The sequence below is a fragment of the Lonchura striata genome, chromosome 7 (assembly GCF_050655825.1).
Source record: "Lonchura striata isolate lonStrDom1 chromosome 7, ASM5065582v1, whole genome shotgun sequence".
NCBI lineage: Eukaryota > Metazoa > Chordata > Aves > Passeriformes > Estrildidae > Lonchura > Lonchura striata.
This window is the reverse complement of record NC_140709.1, coordinates 4,456,580-4,469,109: the sequence shown is the minus strand read 5'-3', so window position 1 is coordinate 4,469,109 and position 12,530 is coordinate 4,456,580. Positions and strand designations below refer to the sequence as shown.

General features: G+C 37.8%; 1 protein-coding gene across 7 annotated transcripts in view; it reads left to right on the top strand.

The window, feature by feature from the left end:
• The window catches only part of KYNU (kynureninase), a 61,203-nt gene extending 60,079 nt beyond the window's left edge, over positions 1-1,124 (top strand). For all 7 annotated transcript variants that reach the window (XM_085584126.1, XM_085584129.1, XM_085584128.1 and 4 more), the window contains one exon: positions 799-1,124. In XM_085584126.1, the coding sequence (XP_085440252.1) occupies positions 799-951 (153 nt within the window). In that variant the 3' untranslated portion in view covers positions 952-1,124. The remainder of the gene's footprint in view (positions 1-798) is intronic.
• The last annotated feature ends 11,406 nt before the right edge of the window (positions 1,125-12,530 follow it).

The following is a 12,530-nucleotide window of genomic DNA, read 5'->3' as shown; positions in this document are numbered from 1 at the left end:
AAAAGCAGCCACTGAGCAGCACTTCCTTGTAATGGCACAGTTGCCATCAAGCACTGCTCCAAAAGAATAAAAGGGAAATTTAGGGCCATACATTGGGTGATTCAGATGTGCTGGGAGGTGAGGCTGATAGCATAATACCATATAAATGAGATATCAGTTTTATTTCTGCTGGTCACTTGTCTCTCCAAAGGGCACCTCTTTTAGGTTACATATGCTACTGCTTTGGTGCTGCCAGGGAATTCCAGGAACTCCTGCTTTTAACAGAGCACGGGGCCTCACACTGTTGGCTTGTCTTTGCAATGCAGTGATATTTTTCAAATATAAAAGATTATTATATTCAGGAAAATGTTCAAAATCACAGTGAGGGGAAGAAAAATGCTGCAATGCCTGTGCCATTACTTGTACCTTTAGAAAAAGACACTCACATACTGGAATGGGGGGATTTTGTTGTTTAATTTTTTTTTTTTGGCATCTCTGTGGCTCTTCAGCTCTGGGTTGTTATAGGCATTAAAGTGAATTTTGGGGCTACATAGCTGGATCGAAGCCCTCAATGGCACTGCTAAAGTCCTGAGCCCATCCTGAGCTTTGTGTCATTTTTTTAGGCAAAACTACTCTTACTAAATTTTTCACAATCATGCTCCTCACTGTAGCTCCTTGAGGATCCCAAAGGTTTTAAACATGCTTCCTTGTCAGTCCAGTATTCTTCCTTGGAGACAAGTTGTGGCATTTAAAAACACAGCCTGACAGATAGACAAGAAGTGACCTGAATTTACTGAATGCTCCCTCTCTGTTTTGCAGTGCGACATGCGAGAACCAAACGCTCTTCGTGTTGCCCCAGTTCCTCTCTACAATTCCTTCCTTGATGTGCACAGATTTATTGAAATCCTGGGATCTGCAATTACATCTTCAAAACAAACAGCAAATAATACTGTGCTATCTGGTTCTTATTGATGGCTCGGCTGTACCTTTTAATCTATTTCTGACTAAGATGCATTTATCCTGCTGAGTGATTCTCTGCTTCGAGTAGACCGAGCTATATCCCATGCAATTTGCAAAAAAATGACTGTGCTTGAATAGTTATTTACAACAGACATAGTTTTATTAAAGCTCATATTTCCACTCTGCTTTGACTTTGACTTCATGAATTAGTATGCTTTGTATATTTTAATGGGGCTCTTCTTAAACATTTTATGTAGTTTTATTACATTAGCCTTGAGAAGCATGGAAAAATTGCTATCAACTAGAACAGGGATGAAAAAAAATCCCTTCTTTATTATAAAAATTATGCATAATAAAATGTGGAAAATAGACAAATCACCAACTGTTAAAAGACACAGTCCAATTTACATTTTTAATTTAGTAATTCTATTTAAAGTACAGGGTATACTTGAAAAGTGAAAGTTGAACAATTGTTTCAAAACTCCTGACTGCTGCACACTGGAGTTTTTCAAAGGCCCCGATATTTTGAAATTTTGGTTTAATTAATGCTTTAATTGAAGAACAAATTTACATTGCAGATACCTTCTTTGGTGTGCTACAGTTGGCCAAAATAAAACATTTTATCTTTCTAGGTAGTCCTGTTGGAGAGGAGGAGCTGGAGAAAGCTGAGGAGAGTTGTAGACCCGTGTAAGGCAGCGTGAAGGGCTGTACGAGCACTCCCTGCAGCTTTAGAGAGGCTTAGTTGGGATTAGGCAAAATGAACCCTGAGCTCTTTAAACAGCAGCAAAACATCTCATTGTTAGCTCACCGTGTGGCCCGAATTTTTACAGAGATTTGCACCAGGCAGGCAAGAGCAACGTGGAAAAACTGCTTACATTTCAGCAACTCTTTATCCAAAGTTGTTTTAAGGCATAAATAACACCTTGGCATAATTGGCAATTAAGCCCTAAAGTCTGTAGCTATTCACGCAGCGTTTTCCAAGAATCAGCTGAAACTTCCTCTCTGATGATGTAAATGTGTGTCATTTTTGGTATGAAACACTTAGAAAATTACATCCAGCAGTGCTTTGAATATGTGAAAGGAGCCTGTAATAAAGAGGGACAAACTGATGTGGCAGGACAAGGGGGGATGGTTTGAAACCAGAGGAGGGCGATTTAGGGTGGAGGTGAGAAAGCAGTTTTTTACAGTGAAGGGGCTGAAGCTCTGGAACAGAGAGGTGGTGGATGCATCCCAGGAAATATTCAAGGCCAGGTTGGATGGGGCTCTGGCCTGCTCAGAGGGTCCCTCTGGGGACCCTTTATAAGGTCCATTCCAACCCAATCTACTCTGATTCTATGATACTTTTTATTCTACTTCAAGAATGAGGAAGGATGCTGGGGGCAGTGAGGTCTTCTCTAGTTTTGCTTATAGTTACTTTTGCTGGTTGAAACTTTCACACCCTTAGAGCACAAGGAAACTTCACAGCACCTACCTGTTCTCCAGAATTCCCCAAAGATGTGTAGTGCTAAAACCCTTGCTACACTGATGCCTATTTTATTGGTTGTAATATGCAGGGGAAAGCAGAAAGAACTGCAAATACAGCATTTGCTGGTATTTTTAGCACTTGTGAAGAGAAAGAAGAGCTCCTTTAACCAGAATATTGTTATAAAGAATAGCACAGGAGTTTTAATCAGTTGGAAGCTCTGTCTCACTCAAGAGGTTTTGATTGCACCGACGTCATCTCGGTTCAGCGGAGCTGCATCGCTGTGTTGCAGGCCAGGTATCTGCATTTTTGGGGGTTTATTTTTATCCTTGCACCTGCAGCTCAGCTACTTTATGTGATCTTACAGAAGGACCATTTTCCATAAAGTGACAGTTGATGCAAAAAGCACTGAATATAAAAATGTGCAGGTCCACGATGTCGAAAAGGGGTTTCACTTGGTGTCAGTGCCTTTGCAGCACTCGTGTACAAACCCCAGCTCGTTCTTTCATCTTCCCATTAAAGTTAGGCAAGCTTAAATTCAGACATGGATGTAGATCATTTTATAAAATACCTTGGTTGATATCAGCTCAAACCACAAAGGAGTAAGAATTCCAAACTCTCTTTCTAATCTCTTTCTAAATATCATCTAGACCTCAGGTTTGGACAAGCTGTCTTGGCATTTCTGGGGAGATAAACAATGATTTTTGAGAAGTTTGAGATCTGCTTTTAATTCACACACTGTGAAAATAATTTTTTATGTCTCTGAGGAAAGTGAACCATGTAGTAGGTAAGTACTGAATATATGCAGTTCAGGTTTCAAAGACCAACAGATAAATAATAAATGTTTAATATTATTTTGTCTTTTAGTATCATTTCAGGCTAAAGGTACAAATACTGACTTTACAAATATGTATTTGTGTTCCATTTAATAGATTTGATTAAATTCAGTGCATTTATTTCAACTATTTTAAGTTATCTCTTTTTTACCTGTGACTTGTGATAATAAATCTGAAAACTCCTTGCATTTATAGGCATATATATATAAATAAATTCAGAAAATTATTTCCAAAAAGTGAGGAAAGCCTATATTGCACTTTATTAATTTTACTGAAATGAAATTGCAGCAAAAGCACCAGTTTCACATGGTCTTTCCCTACCTGAAGTAAAAGTTTTGCAAAATGAATAATACTGGAAGTTAACATTAGGTGTCAGTATTTTACATATTATTTAGCAAAAGAATATCAAGGGAAAGAGCTTCTGTGAAAAAAAAAAAGAATATTGCAGTCTGCTTTTTCAAATGCTGTAAGTTATCACAGTTAGAGTAATATCAGGAATAATTATGTGTGAAATAATTAATTGTATATACCCCAAATGCTTCTTGCTAGTTACATCTCTAATTTAAAATTCAATACTAAGTACCACGGCTTTCTAATTGTGATAACATTTCATTCTTGGATTGTCTGAAGAAATTACATTTTTCAAATTAAACTGCAGGACATGAGGATCTTTAGATGACAGAAAATTGATACCCAGGTAGAGTGAGAAAATGCCTACAAAATGAAGGCAAATGTGAGTATGCAGATCCCTGGTTGTGTGTGATCTTTTTCAGCACAACAACATTTAAAAATGTACAGAACTCTTAAAGCTCATTGCTACTGTTGAAAATATGAGGGGCAAATACTGTGGGATCCATCTGTGCATTTTTAACCCTGTTCTGCCATGGGAACACCAAAGACAAAACCAAGTCTCCCTTCACAAGCAGCAAAGGATGCTTTTGTCTTCCAAAAGAGCAATATTCTCTGAGTGAAGGAAAAGGCATGACAGTAATTTTTTCATCTGGGCTCGTGGCATTATTGAGAATGGGAAGGATGTGCCTCGTTTGAAGAGTTTAACCCCAAAAATCCTTGTGTGACAGCGAGAGAACCCACCTTCATTTCATTTGACCAGCAAATTATACATTGGTAGATTAAGCAAGAAAGATGCAAAAAAGGATAGAAGATACTAAAACAAAATAATTCACTTCTTAATTTATGTTAGATATTCCCAAACAGAACTGGGTACAGTGGGAATTCCCTGTGAAATTCTAGCCCCTGGATGGGCTTTGTTTGGGTTCAAAAAGATGAAAAAAAACATTTTGGGCTAAATCCACAGCGGGGCCTGACAGGATGTGTTGACATCAAAGCAGCCACATCAATATTTTATTTTAATACCTTTCCCTGAGTCACAGAATCACGGAGCTTTTAAAAGAACTCCAAGACCATTGAGTCCAACCAATCAGCCAGCACTGCCATGGTCACCAATGTAATGAAGCCATGGCTGAGGTAGGTGTGTTATTTCCTAAATAAAATGTGTATAAAACACACTTCAGAGGGAGCTGACCTACCCAGAGACTCCCCAAAACCTCTGCAGGTTCCCATCTCAACCTCTGGGCACTCAAGCTGGTGTAAATATATTTCTGAAAAGCTGCTCACTCTCTGAGACCAGCTGAGAGACAGTTTTGCATCGTAAGCTTAAACTTTTGTCAATATTTGTGAAATATATTTAGACAGCTTATTCAGAAATGAGTAAGTTATAGATCAGTAATTCATACTTTTTATATCCCGAGTTTTTATTTCCTAAACTTACTCTTCTAAGCATCGTTTTATGTTTCTAGTTAAATATAAGTGAGAATTGATTGGGGTATTTCTCAATGGAATTCTATCTTTATTTCATCATAATTGCTTCATATTTGAATAATGACAGATGAACTACTTCATTCAATTGCAGTTTTAAGGCTTTGAAGTCACAATAGCAGCAAAGGATTTAAATCCTGAAACCATTATTATGGCAGAGAAGACATCAGGGAAAAGGAAAACTTATGGTAGTGTAATTTTCTAGACAGAAAAATTCTTCTGCGGTTGCACTTTTTTTCTTTTATTATTTTTTCTCTGGACATTTTATTAATGTTAAAAGACCCCTGGAAGAAGAGATTGGAAATGCTGAATGAGAGTCCTGCTGTAAGTAAACTTCTGTAGTTATTTGGCTTTGGAGCTGGCTACAAACCTTTTAAAATTCTGGGCAGCTGCAATACTGTATTTCACCAATAAAGAGTTCATTAGATCTTTTTTCTCTCTGACATTTTACATCTAGTCCTGAGTACATGTTAATACTCCAAGGTATGAATTTCAAAGTTCCCTTTATCTTTGTGTACAGTTTTAAGCAATTAATCAAATGATAAAATACAACTTTAAAATTAGAAACGAATTGTGAATTTAAAGTATGTGTTCAAAAAGTTTCTACATTATAATTTGGGGGGGGTGGGGCCTCATCAACTGAACTTAATTCTGGTGTTCTTTTTATTTTTTTTTTTTTTTGTAAACCTTACATTTTATTGAAGAAATTTGAAGCGATCCTCAAATTGTTAAAACATGACCAAGTGGTCTATCCAGGATAGTTCTTTCTCCTCAGAGGCTACATCAAAGTGTCAGAGACATAGAAAAATCATTATTCAATATGTTCAAAATGATTCCCATGTGGGGAAAGATTTAGACAGGCTTCTGAAATGAGCATGGGGGCAAACAGCACCGAGACCCCTTCGTCTGAAATAAAAGTGAGTGGCAGTTGTATCATCCCTGTATGAGGAATGAATTTGAAGTGTGGTGGGGTGGGGGCTGCCACATAGTTTTGGCAGCAGGGGCCAAATCCAACCTCTTGAGTTCAACCTGCAACTTTTCTACTCCAAGGATGTTCCTGGTGCCTCAGTTTTGAAAGCCTGGGGTGGGGTGGCTGTTCCAAAGGTAACTGAGAGAGGAAGGACATCCCCAAAGTTCCCTTTGATACCTGAGCACAAGGCATTAAGAACTGGGAGTTATTGAATGTCATCAATGAATTCAGCAGAAACAGACTTGTAATTATTTTGCCTGTATTTTCTTTTTTTAATCACTGAGGTGTGTCAAGCATACAACACCCTGTTTCTTTTTAATGAGTGTGTTATTTTAATTTTCACCTGGGAGGTGAAAGGCAATATTCAGAAATATTCATTCTTCAGACAAGGCATAGAAACAGTTTTAACATCTTAGCTGCAGGTTGGTGCAAAATGCTCAGATGTTGTTTTGTGTGATATCCAGTTTAAACCATTGTGGCCACGAGGCAACAGATTCTGCCAATTCTGCCCTTCCTCTGTGGAAAACACCTCACAGCTGGGTAACTGGTGAATCTGTGGACCTCCCTTTTCAAGGATGCTTCTGGAATTTTCTCTACTGCTCCTACTTAAAGAGAAAAAACGTGAAGATCTCATTTAGAGGAATTGTGAGTAAAAGAACATACTCACCTACTTCTGAGTTCTCTTAATTGACCCTGAAAGTGTGGGGTTTTTCCTTATTTCCAAACTGATGTGAAAATCCCATTTATTATAGAATCATGGAATCATTTATGTTGGAAAAGACTTTGAGGTCACTGAGTCCAACCTTAGACCTGATGCTGCCAAGTCCACCACTAGACTATTTAATTGATTTTTCTTTGATTTCTAGTTTTAATACAGTACAGTGGCAGATTAATTTAATGAATTTATAACCCTCATTATAACACTTAAGTTTTGCTTGATTTTAAGGGAACCTGGATTAGAAAATATAAATGTCTTCTACATTAATACAACAGTGAGGAGTACACTGAATTTTGAGAAGTTACTCTCGGCTTTTCAAATGTAACTACTAAATTATTCTGTGTTGCTCTGTATCAGATATGGATGAGGATAGAGCTACATGTCAATTTTTGGAATATCCTAAATTCTGTGGAAGGTGATGTAGCATATGACTGCTTGATTTTCATTAGTATTCTTATTTTATTCAAACTTTCTGTCTTTAACTGGATATTAAAGCTGAAGTGATAAAATACCAGAAGAAGTATGAATCACCAAAGTTCTATGCTGAAGTCTGATCTTCTGACATTTTTCTGAATGAATATTGAAATGCTTCTCAACAAAAGATCTTGAAATTGGTCCATCAGTAATCAGACCCAGACTTGACTTGAAAAAAATTCTTTTTATATTTAGTTATGAGAAGCATGCTCTTAATTATAATGATGATCATTAAAACAAATGTCTTGGAAGGCTACTATTTTCAATTCAAAGTCTCTTCAAAGGCATATGAAAAACCTGATGATATATATAACAGGTCCATGCCAAAAAAATATTAGAAAAATATACCAAATTAATGTATATGATATACATGTACATGTATGTGTATGTAAATGATATACATGTACATTTATGTGTATGTATATGTATGCCCCTCTCCAGAGAATCAATTGGTTTTGTCTTTATTATTTTTTTTTCACATTTATGGGAAGTGTAAGAAGTGGTTTAATTTGATGAAATCAAACATTCAGTGAAAACAAAGGCGTTAGCTCTGAAATAAGACATCAGCTTTGCTGGGCTATAGATCCTTTGAACTTGGATGACATTGTCTCTGAGGACAAGATGTTTGATGAATTTTAGACTTTAAAGCCTTTGGTAGGAGAAATTAGTCTAGAATCTTCTCCTGTAGGATGGGGGGAGGAAAAAAAAAATCATTCTTCAAAAGATCGGGAAAAAAATGATGTCATTTTCTATTTCCCTTAAGTACCTTTTCTTCAGATGCTTATATTGGAAAAGGCTCAACAGCCATGAGTTTAGGGGCTTATGCTGCAAGTGATCAGGGCATTTATGTCCTCTCGGCACAGAATATTGAGGAGAAACAAAAAAAAAAACCCTCTTACAATTTAAGGATAAAGGGCTCCGCGGGTAAGATGGCCTTACAAAACATCGCTGACTAATTTTAATCTATTAATTTAAAATAATGAACATAATGATTTGTGTAAAATTACTTTACCCCTGTTATATGCCAAATCTGTCAGGAACAGCTGCTTTGAATTCAATATATCATAATGACATATACTGCGGAGTTATAATATTTAAATTTCTTTTCATTAAGGCCCTATTTCAGATTTGCAAGCTTATGCACAGGGGGAGAGGGGCTGGTGCCTCCTCCATCGACTGTCGCTGTTAAAGGTTATCAAGAAGAACTCTTGGCTCTGTGAAGAAATAAGTAATGACTGCAAGTTGGTTTTGCAGACCCTGTTACACGGGAAGAATAAACCAGGATTAAAAAGCCTCATGGATAGTGTTTTTCCCAACAGGCCTAATGTTTAATGGTTTTTTTGCTCAGAAGAATTAGGAGGGTCACAGTAGCTGGAGCTTGAAATAAAGGTGAATTGATAACACAGGTGGGGAGTTGGACTGAAGGGCTTGTAATTAATTGAGCTTTTATAAAAACCCAGATGCTGCAGCAGAGACTCCTTCTCTCACTTTTTCCTTCATCCTAAACACTCCTAAAATTATTACCTACCTCTAAAAACCACTTTTCTTTGGAACTGCTGATGATACACATTGTCCTGTCTCAGGGTTTGCCTGGACTTATGGAAATAATGGTTCTGGATGAACATTTCTCACAGCTCAGAAGGTCCAATTCTGGCTGAGAAGAAATTAGCATTGCAATAATGTTGCTATGCACACACCTCATGCAAGAGTGGAGATGTAAAACATAGCTCCAGGCTCCTTCTGCTGTAGCCTGGAGGTGATTTTCCCAGGAAAACCTACGGAGGTGGCTGCAGCATTAGGGTGAGGCAGTGCTGGGAACTTGATTTAGGTTAAATCTTGGCAGATTTACAAAATAAGAAGGGCCCCAAAATAAAATATTACAGGCATGGGCCAGGGCAAAGAGGACAGCATGGCCTTGAGAAACAAGGGAAAAGGAAGTCTCTGACTTGCGAGACCACAGACTATAGAATTAAAAGGAACTGAAAAACTGGAACAAGCTCAAGAGCTATAGAATGAGGGCAATCAGTTTTCTATTTTTGTGTGCTTGGAGCAAGCTGAAATTTGTTGTATTTCCACGGACATGTTGTAGTGCTCTGAGTAAGGACATTCTGATTTTCTGTGGGTGGCTGCTGTGACTAAGTCTTCCAAGAAATGCAAACGGCCAAACATATCTAATGCTCAGCTTGGTGGCTACGAGTTGCACTAAAGATGCCCTTCTCATTTTCTTTTTCTTTTTTCCTTCCTCAGATCTGGATACTCCCATTCACCAATAACCTGATTTCCTGACATCTCCCAGATCTGAATACAGCAATTGCCTGCCAGAAGAAGGGAGCTGAGGAAAAGGGAAAAGGCAAAAAAAAGAGCCATGCACACAAACTAGAAGTATCTGTGTATTACATGAGCAAATAAAATTTCAGGAAGGGATTGGAACTGACATACAGACTTAATTAATTCAACTAACTGCTTCAAGTCTTTGATAAACTGATTTATTTGATGTTTCCCAGTCCATTCCAAGCAGCCCAGTCTCCCCTGAAAGCTTCTGGACACAAGAGAGGACATTCATCTGTCTGCAGAGGAGTTTGACATCCTGCAACTGACTCTCCCTTGCATTTGTTGCCTTTTTTTTTTCCTGGCACCAGTGCCTGGACAGTTCTGATGAACTCAGGGATGGCAGCATGGGAGGGAGCAGGGTGAGAGCAGAGCTGCCACTCAGACAAAGTCTCTGTGAGCAAGAGACAAGAAAAGACCTCAGCAATTCTTAGTTCCACTGGATTTGATGGGGACACATTGTTTTTGTGAATAGCTTGTTTGGCTGCTTGCGTATGTTTATTTATTTATGTATTTATTTATTTATTTATTTATTTGTTGTGAATGAGACTTTGGTACTGTAGAAATGAGATTTTGAAAAAAATATATTTTCCTCAAAGTCTGAAGCATAAGGAGAAAATATCTCAGAACATCTTATCTTTCTTCCCTATTCATCCTCAGCATGGGATTTTACAGGATTTGGGGCTTTCTCCACTGGAAATTATTCACCAAGTAGCCAAAACTTAACAGAGGTAGAAACAACACTGGCTGAACATAATTTTGTGTTAAGGACTGACATACTCCTTCCAGAATCTTCCTTCACCATGAAAACATTGACTGGTTTTGTAGCTCTGACTTGATCATGGGCTCATAGATCAAGATATTATCTCCCAGAGAGTACAGCTCTTTTCTTTCAAGGTTCCTTATTGTGTGATAAAGCGTGTAAAACCACCTTTTTGGCAGTTTGGTATTGTAGTACTTTTAGCACTCCAGAAAATACATTTACACTGCATTTCAAGCTTGCATGTAACTAAATCCTGTCAAGGAAAGTCTTTACATAATGCATCAACATATGCTGGGGTTTTGTCTCTTTTTTTAGTACAGTATGGCTATACAATGGATTGGAGTGGCTTTTTTAAGTTATTAAATATAGCCCTGGGCAAGGCTGGCTTTTAAAATAAATGGCAAAGTCTGTAAAAACACCTGGGAAAGAGAGAGAAAAAGACTAGTTTGGATTTTTATAGAACTTTCTTAGTTTCTTAGTAGTTTTCGTTAACTTTAGGTCCTATTTTTTATTCTTTAACAATGAAATATAGCAGTAACTAAGGCTGAAAAATAATGAGGTTAAACAAAAAAAAAATGTTATTTTCTCAGTTATGAATATTCCTAAATCCAAACCTCATTTTAAGGCAAAAGGAAGTTTATTAGGAGTAAATGTTCAGAGAGTTCTATCTTAAACTTCTCTGCTGCTTTCTGCAGTTTATCTGTTGTCAAAACTTCAGTGCCTCAGTTATTAGGAGATTTAATGCAAGATCATTTTTTCTCCTAAAATGTGAATATTCTGGGTTTTAGACCTCAAGTCAGAGCACATATGTTCCTTCCATAGAGCCAACACTCGAGTGCTGGAGAACCTCTAAAGATCTATTCCCTACCACCTGTGACCACTTTGTTAAAATGCCTCTTGCACTTTGAAGGCCGTGGTAAGTGAAATGGATTGTCTGGGGGAAAAAGCTCAGAATAAAAGGGGTTTGGAAAATGGCACCAGGATGTTTATAATGCACGTTGTGGTTGAGAGGGCTGTGTGAATCCAGTCTTTTCTATATATTTACATTGATATTTACATTCAGGCTCCTGCATAACGAGCATTTGCAGCCTGTGCAGGTGATATTAGAGGCTGCTCACTCAGGCTATGAACTGTTGGAGATGTTACATGGCCACAAGCACAGCCTTCTTGACACATCAGAATATGCTTCCAGAAATATTTTTGCTGGGATTAAATATTCAAGACCCTTGTAGCAAAAAAATAATAATAAAAAAAAATAATGGCTGCTGAATGGACATCAGCATTCTAAGTAAACAATTGCTATGAGCAAGAATAGGAATTACTGGCCATGCAGAAAAAAAAGTATTTTTCCTCCTTTTGAAATGTTCTAAAATTATGAAAAATGACATTTCTCTGGTGAAAGATGTGGGTAAAAAAAAATCATTATTTTTTAGCTGTCCAAGGCCAGGTTGATTTGGGCTTGGAGCAATCTGGTTTAGTGGAAGGTGACCCTGCCCATAGCAAGAGGTTGGAACTGAATGATCTATAAGGGCCTTTCCAAACCAAACCATTCCATGATTCCATGGAATCATGATCATCACTGAGCCTTCTGCTTTCCTAGGGTTTTTCCCAGTGAATTGAAAAGTTTTGGTGCTTTAGCCATTTTTATTAATAAAAAATTATTTTCTTCTTATTGCACCAAGGCAATGGATGCACAATTGTCCTTCCAGGCCTGTGCCTGTGTGCTGGCAGGTTTGTATTGTCTGTTATGGCTTGATTTAAGCACTGAATTAGTTTTGCTACTGGGTGTCTGCTGTACAAGCCAGACACCAGGCTGCCTGCCAGTCATCACAACAGGGAGTAAAGGCTGAACTAGGCAAAAACAACAGAAAAACTCAAGTTTTCTTTCCCCCTTAGGAGACTTCTGGTCCAGAATAAATGTCGGAATAGCTGTTTATGCACCTGAGGAAGCTCATGATACCTCTTGGATTTATCATAACAGAATTGATAACATTTGCTGGGCACTCAGCACCTTCAGTCAACAGTGATTTTTTTTTCAGACAGCTTTTTTAGCTTTAATTCTCTGAGGTATGAGATGAGGCAATCTGGATGCTCACCAGCGTGGTGACACATCTCATAGGCAATGACGCCATCAGCCACTAAAACAGGGACAAGAAATCAGCGCCTCAGAAATGATGCTCCATCTTTAACTTGCACAGCAAACA